Below are 15,339 nucleotides of genomic sequence, written 5' to 3'. Positions count from 1 at the left end.
CACACAATTATTTCTACCGTCAAACGTTTCGTATATCGAAAATATTATTTTTTATAATTTTAAGCATTTTAAAAGCGCTCAATGTTGATTTTGGACGTACCAACTTTCATAAAAAAGAATTTTAGGTTCCTCGCGGTCGAAATAAAATAAATCGTATTCAACATTGTACTACCTCACTTACTCGTTCACGTTCATACGAAATGCGAGCGAACGAGCTGTGAGTGAGTGAATGAATGATTTTTACTTCACACAGTTAATTCAAACGAGGGACTGCGTGAACATCGCGAGATAAAATGAGACATTATCAACTTCATTTGAAATAGACGAGTCATAACTAACGGCCGATTTTAATAAACGAAATAAATCGACAGCGACAAAAAACCAACCAGAATAAAGGTTCTTTGACGTGATTGCAGGTTACTTTTTTGTTAGTTTACTTTCAATTTTAATCTAAAGTTAGGGGTTGGGAACGTTTACTGAGATCGGCCGTAATTATTACGTATTTTATAAGGACAAAATTGGTCACATAATATTGTTTGCTGTATCCATACTTTCTTGTCCAAGCTTTGTACAATATATTTAAGAGTTTGATTACGTCCAAAACCACTTCTCACACCATTTACACTTTACATTATATCTAATTTAATTACAAAATTGCGCATATTCTGAGCGATTATTAATATGAAAATAACATAGTCACAATTATTAGCACATTATCAAAGTTTAAAATATTTTTTTCACGTAATACTTTGGCAAATAAGCTTATGCCAGGACAGTTTCACAAAAAGCTACTTTAAACAATTACTAAACTAAAATTTTACATTTAAATAGTAATTTTAATCAGAAACAGTGACCCACAATATATCCACATAATTTTCTTTTGTGAATGATTTGTGGGTGGACAAATGACCCATGTCATCTGATAATGTGTTAATATTTGAAACAGAAACATGTTGGTTCTGTCGAACTGACATGTATTTAAATAATTAAAAGTATCGCATATATTTTGATAACGGACCAAAATCGCAGTGCCGTGTACGAGGTACAAAAATTAATGCTCACACGCCCTAAATAGAATTTCGAGTTGAAAAATCACTGTTCTCATAGAAAAATACACGATTTCATTTGATTTCCGCAATATTTTGTCCATTGAATTAATATTATTTTCACCAAATTGTCAAAAATATTTACAGCACAGTCAATATCTAGTATCTTTTGTTTTAATTTTTTCCGGTCATGATAAATTACGTAGTGGGAGTACTTAGAGTTCCGAGTTTAAATGTCAGAGAAATTACCAAAAAAATATTTAAAAATATTATTATCTCTATATTTATTTATTGCTAGATTCCACCGAATTACACATTGTTATATCAACCGATAGCAACGAAATATTTCATTTCAACATGAAAATTACTTATATTAACCAAAACGAATAAAAAACTATAATTTCAACACCCTTACCTCTAATTTCTTGACTGTTATTAGTCAATCATTACGACAATTACTTCCCTGACAAATAAACGAGAACCAGTACTCCCGCCCACGACAAAAATAAGCTAAAACTTAAAAAGAACACAATTGACTAACATTATTATTCACTTAAAAAAATATAACTTATATAACATATTTTTTTTCCTATTTTCGTCCACTGTTATATTAACTTTAAACACACCATCTGAGATCTGTCACTCACTTTTTTTTTAAAGAGTTTATTTTTTTATTATCACATACATATGGTTGAATACTGCTTCGTCTTAGGTGCGTGGTGGATAAGTTACGCGAAGCGTCTGTGTGTGGCCCACACGAGTGGAGGGTTTGTGTGGTGACTTTAGCGTTCAAGACGTGTATTTGCCTTTGCTCGGTGATCCCTGTGCGATTTAGAAATATATATATCAGTCTGTATCAAAAGTGGCCACATGGATTATATTTTTCATTAAATTTACATTCCTTAGATACAGATAATGCTTTCATTGTAGTTACATAAAAAAAATTGCAGCTAATATTTTTGGACATTTAAAATGCCAGTCGAATTAAACCAACAATACTGCCAGCATGCCTGTCATTTGAGGGGCAAAAATATAATAAAGCTATAAGTACAAAAAATTGGCTACCAATATTTTTGGACATTTAAGATGCCAGTAAAATTAAACCAACAATACTGCGAACATACTTGGCATTAGAGGGAAAAAAAGAGCTATGAATGAGTAGAATTCAATTAAATTAATATTGCCAACATACCTGGCATTTAAGGGAAAAAAATAAAATAGAACTATGAGTACAATTTTATTTAATTGGGCCTATATCCTAAGCTAAAACTTTAATAGTTACAAGGTAGGATTCTCACCTGGCTTTGTCACGCGATGGAGTTGACCGCGTAGTGGGGCCGGGTGCCCTCGGGCTGGTACAGCGTTATCGACGCTATGTAGTTGTTCGACATCACCTGAACACAAAGATTAGCTAATTAGAAATATAAAAACCTATCTAAAAATCACACGTAATCATTAACTTCATCTCTTTATCTGGATACTTTGAAAGACAGTTTCTCATCACGACTTAACGCGAAAGAAATGTTTACGTATTACTAAGAACAGGGTAAGCTAATTAGAAATGTACAAAACTACGTAAAATCACACAAAATCTTTAAGAGATTCTCGTCATCTAGATACTCTGAAAGTCATTTTCCCATCACGACTTAGTCCGAAAGAATTGTTTACGAATTACTCAGTACATTCCCTAATGGGATATGATACTGCGCCGAAGCCGCGCCTTCTTATTTCGCGGACTGTTTGTCGCCTAATGCGTTACGGAAGCTGTCACGATCAATTGTCTTTTATGTTAATTTTACATGTGCCATTTGTTTTGATTATACAGTAATTCTACAGATTATTATAAATTCTCTAAGTACCATCTTTATTGGGGCTATTTTACAATCGTCAGATAAAATTTACACATCAAATCAATTATAGCCTGATTGAATATAGAGGTGAGACGGATTGATCTACATATAACTGTCTTTTATGATATGATTATGGTGTATTGTATATTAGTGTAGCGGTTGTATAGGACTGTACCGGTGTACTTTACCTGTATGTGTAAAATATAAGGGTCAGTTGCGCTAGACTAAGGACACTCTAAGTACAACCGTCGTGTACAATAAACAAGTTATGTAACTCCGTGTTTCATTGAATGGTCACCTCCGCGTACTCCTTACATTAGTAACTAACTGACCCGACAGACGTTATCCCGTCTTAACTATGAATTTACAGCGCGCATTCTATTTATCGCTGATAGTTATTTCAAACAATTGACAGTTATATAAAATTAATATTTTCGTTAAGTTTTCTTAAATTTTATAATGTTCCGCTGAACTTCCTTAATTTTTTTTCTTTTATAAGAACCTTCTCCTGACAATAACAAACACAACAAAAAAAATAGTGAAGTCGGTCCAGCCGTTCACGCGTGATGGCGTGACCGAGGGAAATAGACATTCATTTTTATAAATATAGATAAATTTTATATGATTGGAAAATAAGCCCTTAATCTTATCCATACCTCAAAGATCATGTCCTGGTATCCGTAGCAGAAGGTGGAGCCGAAGGGGTTGGTGGTGTTGGTGGAGGAGGCGCGGTTGAGCACGACGGGCCGCTCGCACACGCGCAGCGCGCGCTGCACCACCTCCCACTTGGAGTACGCCGTGATGGACACCGGCCCGCTGCGCTCCACCAGCGAGTTCGCCTCGCATCTGTCACATTGGGAATCACTCATAGCTTACTTAATTATATATAGTCATATGCGTGGGTCATTTTTGACCCATAGTCGTTAAATTAAAAAAATCTATGGCTGAGTACTAGAAAAGCATATTACATAATTACGAGATATTAATATTAGTCCTTTCAACACCTGACGACAGATTTAATCGATCATAGTTTAACGTATTTTTAATGCAAACATAATAAAGGTACAGTATTATCCAATTTAATATACACCATGATCCTTTACATTAAAGTCCACACTCACTTGTCCGGCTGCACGGCGAGTTCGAACTCGCAGCGGTGATACATGTTGAAGTTGTAGTGTCCCGGGTAGTTTGTGTGCAGAACGAACTTCTTCACTTGGTTGGTCCGCGCGTCAAATAACACGTCCTGAAATATGCAGGGAGGGGAGTATTAGACTGTGATAAAAATAACATTCAATGTTCGAAATTGTAGTCTAGATTTATTTTTTAAAGATGATAATGATTTATTGTGGTAAAAAATCCTACAAAACCCACGCGCTAAACAAATATTTGTGAACTTACAAATTTAATTCGCTGCTAGAATCAACCTTTTTTACTTACACAGGGTTTCGCCAGCTAGACCAATAAAGCCTACACTCTTCCCTAGAGTCAAATTTATAGCGATTTTATACAAAAATTCTCCCTTGGGTCAATTTTGTCCGGGTCAAAAATGACCCATATACGAACCAGTCCGAGCGTGAAGTAGTTGAAGAGGTAATCGGAGGCGGGAGGCGGGCGGCGGCGCGCCGTGGGCCGGTGGATGCGCATCTTGTCCTCCGCCTTGTAGTAGAGGCGGGCCGGCGCGCCCAGCGCACGCGCCACGGCCTGGCAGCTGTCGCCGAACCGCACCGCTCGCGCTAGCGATAGCGGCACCGCCTCTAGTGCCCGGGACGTGCCTGCAACACATCATTTATCAATTTAACCCGTCATGACTTGTCAAAATTTTATTTTCAAATATGTACAGGTAGCTGAATGTTTGCCGGCAACATTAACAGCTACGCGTGTGACGGAAAAATAACCTTATTATGTAGTATATAAGGTTATAATCCCGTGACACACGCAAATGTCATGTAGCTGTCTTGGCTCGCCGGCGAGCCACGAGAGACCAAGAGTTAATAAGTGATCTTTTGTATGTGAGACTCCGTATGTACCACAACTATATCTATTTCTGTCGCTAAGCAGTAACATCAAACTCTAATATCTCAAGATGAGTGCAATTTAGTATCAAGCAATGTTTGATATTGGTATAGAAATCTTTAGGGAAGGTCTATGTTCAGTAATTGACTTAAAAGGGTGACAATGATGATATTATGCTTTAAATTGATATCTAAAGTTTCGCTACTATTTAAGGGTATGTCGTTAATCATATTAATATCCTCGTAATAAACTGAATGTCAGAGTGTCCACCTTCAGTGAACATGTGGAGCCGCAGCCCGACGGTTGCGGTGGCGCTGCGCAGCACGTCGCAGCGGCGCAGGTGCAGCTGGTGGCGGTAGCACGACAGCGGCAGCTCCGGCAGCGGCGCCGCGCACACCACGCCCGAGGAGCTGCTGCCCAGCTGGCGATCATAATACAAAACAATTTTAAATATCCTCTTTGTGTTTATTTAAGAGATTATCTCGAGCGATAAGACCGCCAATGTACCTCCTTTCTGCCTTTATTGTTTTTAATGTTAAGCACAGTGTTTTTGTCTTTTGATGTACAATAAAGCTATAAAATATATATGACTGCCTCGGTGACGTAGTTATATTGCACGTAAGGTACGACACCGCTCTGAGGTCCCAGGTTAAAATTTCGGGTCCGGTAAGGTGATATTGGGACTTTCTGCTCAGCATCAAACCTAGTTTAGAATTAGTGCCCGATATGACGATAGGTTCGTCCCTATCACATTACGGGATGGAACACGTATGACGAAATGTTCATTGCCTGGTTGTACTCCTGCCTAGTCCCGGGAATAAAGTCGTAATAGGTTTTGTTTTTAATTATTTATTTCGACAAGTTTCAAATAATGTATTACCAGAAACGCCTTTACCTGATGTTGAGATCCATAGTAAATGGTTGTTCGCGAGACGACGGGCGAGCCGCCGTTCGGGAACTGTAGCGAGCCGAGGCCGTGCGCATACCCCGGCTGGAATAATAACACAATCATGTTTTAAATAAGTAATTCCACCATATGCCGTTAGATGGCGTTATAATAAAGTATTTTTGCGTGTCACCAAATTGTGTTGGAATTTTCTAGTATGCCCACTTTTTTTATCATCAAAAATATGTCTGAAATAAATATCACTGTATAAAGTGGCAAAAGTAATTTTAACCTAACTCCAAATTAATTGTAAATAATTACAACCTTAGACCTTTTCATAGTATTAATAACCACGCCATAACCGCCCCCCCCCCCCCATAAAAAGAACAGCTTCACCTCACCTCAAATTTGCTATCAACAGGGAAATAAAACGAGAGCCCCCTGAAGTTGAGCGCGAACAGATGCCGCTGCGAGTCGTACAGGCCGGGGTGCGTCGCGCCGAAACAGTGCTCCACCTGCTCGATAGATGGCGTTATCTCCGGACTGTTGAAGCACATGCCGCTGGGGATAAAAAATGGAATTTAGTGTTGGTACGTCTTTAAAATACCTGAGGTACAATAGTAATGTCTATTTCTATCGCCAATTAACATTGTGCAAGCAATGAAGGACATTATTGCTTGCATAATTTTTAGGCATTATGAGACATATGTACTAATCGATATTTCATTAGGCTTGGTCCGGTGGTTCCTAAGGCTATGAAGAGTAAGATTTTATTATTAGACTGAAAAAATGAGAAATATTTTTATTGGAAAAAACACTTGTAGGAAGTTCCTGGATACAGGCCGATTTTGACAGGTCAGTCTGGAAACCTTTAGAGAAGGTCTATATCCAGCAGCTCCTAAAGACTGATAACATAGATGATTGCGATAATATTCAATATCAAAATGTGATTATCGACTGGATTGGGCGTTTATCTCATGTAAATTTTTTAACTTTCAAATAATTGTTCATCCTTTCTTTGATGAACTTTGTTACTTCATCTACTCCTTTGTACCTTTTTTCGGATCTAAGGGGATTTGTACTATTTATAGACCGTCGCTTAACAACAGCCGATCAAGATCTGTCCTCTTTGTTCAAGTAAAAATAAAATATAAAGCACTGTTTCGTTTAACGACTTTAACTTTTTTTTATAAAACATGTTCTGTGCAAGCCTTTTATACGACAGAAAAGGTCGAAACAAGTATTATTTATACAAATAAAATGAAAGTCTGTATGTGAATTCATTAAAAGGCTTTTTAAACTCACACGGTTTGGTACCTACGTTACAAAAAACGCATTTTTTTCATCTTTCTATCGACATGATTGTTCAAAAAAACTTCCAAAGTGGCGGCACTGATTTTAATGCTTCTTACGGATTATATTTTTTTTTAGTTTCAAGATCTTTTATTTCCTCATAAAGAATTACATAAATTCATTTGCTGAGAAACCTATTAATAATACAAAATCATGGCTAATTACGAGCGTACAGAATTTAAAAAAGAGTAATACAATAAATTATGATTATGTATATAAAGACTGAGTGGGTAAACTAAAAATATACGACGGTAAAGTGTCGTTGCTAAATAGTAATCGGCGGCCACAGATATACAGTAATACAGAATGTTAATACTACTAGATGTAGGATATAGAACTACTAATACTATTATATAAGGCTGAAGACTTTGTTTTTTTGAACGCGCTAATATCAGAAAATACTGGTTCGAAATGAAAAATTCTTTTAGTGTTGGAGAACGCATTTATCGAGGAAGGCTATAACTAATAAGGACAGTAATATAGGCTACCTCTCACCCCAGATTTATGCGAAAAGTACCGCAAACAAATCAATCCACTTCAGATAAAACCAGTCCATGCAACCATCTTTTTATACGATCATAGCTTAGTGACCCCACTGCATCTGATGGTAAGTAGAGTGAAATCCAATAGATTACAAAAGACGAGAAGTTGATAACCCCTCTACAATCGACACAATTATGCCGGCCTGTTAGAACCGAATATACACGGGCTGTTCCCGGAACGCGACCCACTTCGGGCCACTATGGCGGGTTTTAACACCTTGTGTACTGTGGTCGCTATCCGGGCCGATATAAAATATATCCTAGCAGCAAAAACGATATCGCTAAGCGGTAGGTACATACAACACAATTAATATATACTTACGTAACCAATCGAACGTGTAATAATTATACCCAAGACAGTGGCATTATAATGTCGTTAGGTCGAGTTCGATCGTCAAGTCGTCACGCGGTGACTAAGTATGGAATTTTATTAGTAACTATAAGTAGTTTTGCTCGCGTCTTTGCCCGCGTGGAACAGTTTTTCCGGGTAACAAGCCCTGTTTTATATTTTTCAGGTTCGAAGCATCGATAGATATATAATAATATAATATCAGCCCTGTATTATATATACTGTTCCATTGTTGGGCACGGGCCTCCTCTACTACTGAGAGGGATTAGGCCTTAGTCCACCACGCTGGCCTAGTGCGGATTAGTAGACTTCACACACCCTCGAAAATTCCTATAGAAAATTTCTCAGGTATGCAGGTTTCCTCACGATGTTTTCCTTCACCGTTAAAGCAAGCGATAATTCATAAAGAATACGCATATAATTTTTTAGAAAAATCAAAATTGTGTGCCCTTGGAATTTGAACCTGCGGACATTCGTTTCGGCAGTCCGTTCCACAACCAACTAGACTATTGCTGCTTTCATATATACTACGTAATATATTTGGCGTTCCGAACATTCACTGTGTCCAACTGCATTGAACTGCATTCCATTCAAACTGACTTTAGTATGGTCAATATTGACAGCTTATGGTTGTGTACGGAGTGGCGCTCATGATATAAGAACTCGAGTCTAAATATAAATCTAGATTTGAATAAAAAATATTAGTCAAATAAGTAAAATTATTTGTTGTTCAAGTGAATAAATAGGTCAATAATATAACAGTGACGTTTTGATTGCCATTTTAGTTAAGATTTTGAATAAATAGTCTATATCAGCTATACTCTAGTGTGTTCCGCGGAACCCTAGGGTTCCGTGATACCTCTATCGGGGTTCCGCAAGAATTTAGAAAAAAATCAAAACACCTCTCTCAATAATAATTAGTAACTGTTACATTGTACTTTTATTATGCTGATTAATAAAAAATACACTTATAAAAACAATTGTTTTATTGTAGGGTTCCATCAAGTATTTTGCTTCCCAAAAGGGTTCCGTCATTTAAAAAGTTTGAGAACCACTGGTCTATATGGACGTTTGTGTCTATAGAATATACGTTAACGGTTATACGCCTATAGCACTCTGAAGTAATGTAGTTTACTATCAGTGAAAAAATCAAAATCTGTTCAGTGATTTTTTAGATTAGCGCGTTCAAACAAACTCTTCAGCTTTATATATTAGTATAGATGAGTATATTTATGAGGCTATATCTACATCCGGCAAATAAATGTTTTTCTATTCTAGCTTTGATTATATTCTGTTGAATGATGTCTAATCGCTGACTCATTACTACAGGACTCTGTCATATTTCTTGCACAAATTGAAATATAAATCAAATTTTTCTATGTTTTATTTTCAGTAAAAATTGACATATGACCATGTAATAGTGAGCTAGCGAAATGAATTACGTCCTAACTAAACCAAACTCAACGTACTATCAGCAAGAAAAGTAGTTGCACAAGTTCAAAATTTTGAATCGTTTTTCTTTAGTCAAAAAAATTTTTGAGATTGAGTTTTTATTGTAGATAAAGAAATAAGAATATTTCCATTAATAATACCTAGAAGCGTTTTAAAGTTTTTCAACTACTTTTCTAGCTGACTGTACATGTTATAGTTTATTGTAAGGTAAAACGAACCGACAAAGAATATAAAATTGTACTCACCTATACCTAAGTTTAACTAATTTCATATTGTAAATCTCTATAATCTTGAGCCGCTGCGCCACCGGGTCGAATATCAACCGGATGCCGTCCTGTGGCATGTTTATAACTAGGTATACAGACAGCGGATTCTGAAAAAAAAAAAACAAAAAATTTATAGTCTGCAGGGGGGTAATCATACATTCTGAAAAACAAAAAAAAATAGTACGCAGGGGGGGGGGTAATCATACGGGGTGTCATTGGTTTTAATGACTCTCATTAATACATTTCATAAAAAAAATGTATATGATATCAAATACATGCGAATGACACGTATAATACTACATGCTATTAGTTATATTGAGAGGAAATTAGATTTCGTTATTTGATTAAAATTATAACAATAACATACTATTGATTTTGTACTTTGATTTATTATAGTAATCGATTTGAGTCTGTTTTAAGACTTCAATTATATGGCCCCGCTGACTTAAAAGCTGGATCTGCCGTTGAAACACATATCAATGGCGAAGGGTCCTTATAACTCGATTCCTACCGGCTTTCCTTTAGGTAGAATCTAATTATTAGAACGATTTGAAGACAGCATTCATGCATATCAGTACCTATATGTTGTGTTCCCTTTAAGACAATTTCACATTTCACCACTGACACAACTATTAAGGCAATTAACACTACTCTAACGTGAAAATCGCAACTTTATAGGAGAGACGTTTAAAGTGAAAAATAAGATAAATTTTATAATAGAGATTTCTTAATGAGCGTTTTGTGTAATTCAAGAATTCATCATTTTATACCAAAAAAAAGGGATTTTGTAGACTTATAAAAAGTAATAATAGTTTTGCTTTCTAACGGAAATTAGCCAAAAATCGATTTAGTGTAGTGTTCATCTATAGTATCGACATATATTTGACATGCCATGTGACTGGGGCATATTAGATATAGTTATATGTATATTACCTGATCACTATATAGTACTTGTACTCCTCGTATTGTACCCACTTGACTCTGGATGATGGCTACTGATTGGGAGAAATGCATCCCTGAAACCAATAAATATTTGTTACATATTTTGCCTGCAGCTCGGCCCGTTTGAAAGTTTTTCCGGGATAAAATATAGCCTATAGTATAAACAACACACTAAATAAATCATATTCATTTAAGTAGTTCCTGAGATTTACGCGTTCAACCAAACAAATTTTTTAGCTTCAAAGCATTTTGAAACGCATAAATTCTTATTTATAGTAAATTATCAAAACAAAAAAAAAAGTTTTCTTTGTTATTACTGCCTCGTTGTCCCTCCGCTGGACAGACTCTCTTGTTATTAATCTAAACTAAAGTTAGAGGTTTCAAAAATAATGTTTGTATTTTGATACACTGGTATAATGTATAATATAGATTGGCAGACAGCCTCAGCAATCTGAGAACATTAGCTTGGCATCCAAAAATGTCAGTTGTGGCCTCATTACGCACTTTTTCAGAATACAGTACTTTTTATATTTGCACGCAATTATACTTGAGTTGCGTTCCGTCAATAAGAGATGGCGTTGCTTTATCGGTCAATGACTCATTACCCTTCCTTGACTTCATAGACTTGAAGAATTCCTTACGTTTTCCTACATCCTTGTTTGTTTATATTTATTTTATTCAGTTTATAGCATGAACTTTTCTACATAAAATATTAAATATATTATTATTGGCAAATCAATAAGAAGCGTTAAAAGTTCAGTAAGTATTTAAATATTAGGGTTGCCACTTAAGTGGATTTAGACGCATTTTGAAAATAGTGTTTATTTAACTAGGTTTGCTTCATTCTTGCTCTGCGCTCTATAATGCGCAATTTATACTTAAATTACGCATTATATTATGTTAATCACCGATATAATATAGACAGTAATTACCACCGAATAACATACAGTACTATTGGGTACCTACGCAAAGGACACTGTAGGCATTATGTTTACTAATTACATTTTTGATTCAACAATTTTAAGGAGGATTTGATTGGATTTGGGGTGCTGTTATTATTTTTTTAGTAATAAAGAAAACACAGTTAACGTCATAATCTGACATGTATTTTTTATGTAAAAAAAAAGAATAAATATTGCTATTAATTCACAATCGACATTTTTAAAACGTAGTTTACCTGTATCTTGTTTGTTAAATATAATAATAAACTGAAGTTTGGCAACGGCGCGACGTCAGTATCTGCCGTAACGTGGTGCGATGATGATAAAATTATTTTTAAACAATCTTCACTATCTCGTAGATACTGATAAACATAACACGTCAAAGTATTAGGAAAGGGCTGGCGAAGTCTATGTAATGTTCTTTAAGAATAAGAAATAATTCTCCAAAACTGACTATATTAGAACGAAATTTCAATAGTATATGTTTTTTTTATCGAATACTAGGTGTTATTCGCGACATTAACCTAAATATTATTAATTTTACATTATATATAAACAAGCCAAATATTATTTTTTTATTTATTTTACACATGTACAAAAGGAAAAAAATACATAGTATATCCATTTACAATTAATAGAGTACAGTTGGCGATCTTACCACTCGATAAAATATCTTACAGACAACCATATGGCATGGACATTTAAAAAAGAAAAAGAAAGGGCAGTTGTGGTGTATACTGTACGGATAGAATTAATGTGAAAAATATTATTATATGCTTATATTTTATTCACAAGCGAAAAAATTAAATTCCAAATACTATGCTGTTTTAACTAACAAAAAAGAAAGTCATAACACGTATTGTAACGTATAATTCAATAAAATGTGTCAGCAGTTATTTTATTTCAAATTTACTTCATGAGATTTAACTATCTATTCATTCAGATAACCGTAATAATAGCTAATAATTTTGGCTGTATGTTAATTTAATTTTATATTTCGAGTGACAACCCTATTACAACGACGAAAACCGCACGCGAAAGGCGCACATCTTGTTTACGCTGATAATGATCAAGGTCGTTTGAAACTCGTGTTTGTGAAAATTTCGTTTCCGCGAACTATTGTTTACAACAATTAAAATTTCGATTACAACAATAACATACACGTGTATTGTTTATGCGACATCACTACGACGTATTTAAATATACGTAATAAAATAAATATTTTGTTTTCAAATAAAATAGGGACAAAAATAATTTTTTATTGCATATTTTTAATAACATACATAATATTGGTATTTTTACAAAATGTATAATTTGTAAGGGGAGAGAAAAGCCGCTAACAAAATAGTTTGTTGAGCCTTCGTCACTCAAATATAGGGGTGTCATAACTTCTAGAAGCCAAACGTAGACATTTTAAATTAATGATGAATGAACTATAAAACACAACACAAAACCAGATCTACATCATCATATGGTGCAAAAACTCCCTTTTACCATTAACCAGTGTAACTACTGGACATAATAAGACTTAACATCTCATGTCTCAGGATGGCGAGCGCAGTGGAATATCCAACAACACTTTGTAATTCAAGGTGTTGGATGGTGTTTCTACTGTTTATGTATGTATGTTCATATCGCTTTTTTCTATCGATCACAACAATAGACCAATCAGAATAGAGCGTTTTGACATACTTACAAATAGCTAATTTTGATTGGTTCATTCTCGAGTCCGATCGAAGCTTTCGTTTTTTGAAATCCGCCGTAAGAAGGGCGACGCACTATCCTGGACGTTATGTTTACGGCAGCAGAGATTAATATCAAGTGACCAGTTTAATCGTTTACCTATGCTATAAAAATGTCGGGCCATTCTCAGATAGATCTTGCTTTAAATTATTCAAAATGCGTAGGTATTGGTGCCCGCGGACCTTGGCGCGAGGTGAAACACGGTACCTCTAAACCACTGAACACTTACAATCTGTGTCAGAATGCATTTACCATTTACCTATTTGTTTGCCTTCAATTCTGTGTACTTATATTTATTTTCCTCTATTACTATTACAGGATAACCTAATGCAGTAGTATAACACAATACCAATAAACAGTATTTTGTCTTACAATCCTCACAATTTATATGAAATTGTCATTGCCGCTATCTTTGTGAATCCACTCAAAGAACAGACAAATATATCAGTTTTGACTAGAATGTGATTAGATACAATTTGATACTTAAAATTATTTTATTATATGTTTAGGACCTTATTTGTTAATCTATGTGACAGTGATGAGGGTCCATATAACGCAATTCCTGCCGGCTTCACTTTTTTAATATATGTAAGCAAACTATTAAAATTGATTTTATTTTTAATAAATAAATAATTAATATTTATAGCATAGTAGGCTAAAATCTAATTATAATTAGTATTAGTACTTATATTTTATGTCGGCTTCACTTTCAGAAAATTTCACCTTTCGCAACTACGAAGTGATAATTTTTTTTTAGATTTGAGGTTCAGGGCTCCTTGACCAAAATTCAAAACTAGGGGTATAATTGCAGTTTTAATGTGTATTCGAACCCTGAATCTGCCCGTGAATAGAAAGATCAATGACCCGAAAAATCTATTCATAAATAGCAGAAGTCCTTGTACAGGAAGTTGACATTAATCCAATAAAATAATACAAATATAAACAACGACACCGTACGCTTCCAGTTTATCAACTACACCAGCTCGGACAATCGCGCTATAGTGCATAAAGGGGACAATGGGTCTTGTACATATTTAATATTACTCATTATACCTACGTGCAAGGCATTTCGCATAGATACACAATAAAAAGATATTTTTATACTCCACTTATGCACGCGATTGTGCTACTAATAGTGTATTTGTTGGTTCGTTTGTTTTACGCAACGTTTCGATATTTTCAAATAGTTTATTAACGACGGCTTCGTGTGCGCATACACAGTTTCCGGTATAAAATTTTACCTAAGAATTCACGGATACAATAGTCTTTTATTAGTGAAAAATTATATTCAGAAATATATCAGTAGTAATAGATATTACCGCGTTTGAACTATAAAAACTTAGTTTACATAATACCATATGTTTAATTTGTACTTTTTTATATGTAGGAATATTTTTATAATGATACGTAAGCCGAAGAGTATTTTTATAATTATACGTTTTACTATTTTAGCGGTAAATGCAGGATTTTGTTACTTTTATTATGCCTGGATAAGATAGCTGATGTAGTGGAATCTACGTATACAAACAAGAAGTATTTCATCGCTAAATTATTACAACGTGCAATACATATATCGATGGACATTGTAAATTTGGTATAACATTATATTTTCAATGCGAGAATCGAAACGCAATCACTCATTTTAACTGTCGAAATCAATAAAGAATCCCAATCTCATCTTAAAATTAATCCAAAATAAACGAATTAAAACAAGTCATCTGTAAGCATGTTAAAAAATCTCCACTCTGGTCTATTTTCGCGATTGACTCGGAGATAGTGATTCGTATCGTTTATTGCAATCGGCTGTTAGCCTTTTCACATGCTTAAACCTTAACAATTCCCCTAACTAAACCTAATGTGAAATATTTGCAATTAAAAATCGCATCGCCTAGACTCTGAATTCCCCGACATGCCAATAGTGCTCACCCTGTATCGTATCATGAGACGGTACAA

The 15,339-nt window shown here is 34.9% G+C and overlaps 1 protein-coding gene across 1 annotated transcript; it reads right to left on the bottom strand.

Annotated features, from left to right (window-relative positions):
- Window positions 1–1,213: 1,213 nt before the first annotated feature.
- Window positions 1,214–10,958, bottom strand: LOC119188568 (UPF0183 protein CG7083-like). Its single transcript, XM_037446307.1, has 10 exons — window positions 10,694–10,958; window positions 9,740–9,867; window positions 6,200–6,359; window positions 5,808–5,903; window positions 5,183–5,333; window positions 4,463–4,671; window positions 4,018–4,142; window positions 3,553–3,742; window positions 2,345–2,440; window positions 1,214–1,868 (listed from the first exon to the last, which is right to left on the bottom strand). Exons 1-9 carry the CDS (start codon window positions 10,772–10,774, stop codon window positions 2,354–2,356), a joined length of 1,227 nt encoding a protein of 408 aa, XP_037302204.1. The 5' UTR covers window positions 10,775–10,958; the 3' UTR covers window positions 1,214–1,868; window positions 2,345–2,353.
- Window positions 10,959–15,339: the final 4,381 nt, after the last annotated feature.

Source organism: Manduca sexta, unplaced genomic scaffold (genome assembly GCF_014839805.1).
Source record: "Manduca sexta isolate Smith_Timp_Sample1 unplaced genomic scaffold, JHU_Msex_v1.0 HiC_scaffold_2838, whole genome shotgun sequence".
Taxonomy (NCBI): domain Eukaryota; kingdom Metazoa; phylum Arthropoda; class Insecta; order Lepidoptera; family Sphingidae; genus Manduca; species Manduca sexta.
This window is presented reverse-complemented; position numbering and strand designations above follow the sequence as displayed.

What these genes read in the sequence shown, in the direction of transcription:
- LOC119188568 (XM_037446307.1), bottom strand. Translation starts at nt 10,774, where the DNA reads ATGCATTTCTCCCAATCAGTAGCCATCATCCAGAGTCAAGTGGGTACA. An exon ending in TTAGTTAAACTTAGGTATAG is followed by an intron (nt 6,360 to 9,739) that starts GTGAGTACAATT and finishes TTTTATCCCCAG; the next exon opens with CGGCATGTGCTTCAACAGTC. An exon ending in CTGTTGATAGCAAATTTGAG is followed by an intron (nt 5,904 to 6,199) that starts GTGAGGTGAAGC and finishes TTATTATTCCAG; the next exon opens with CCGGGGTATGCGCACGGCCT.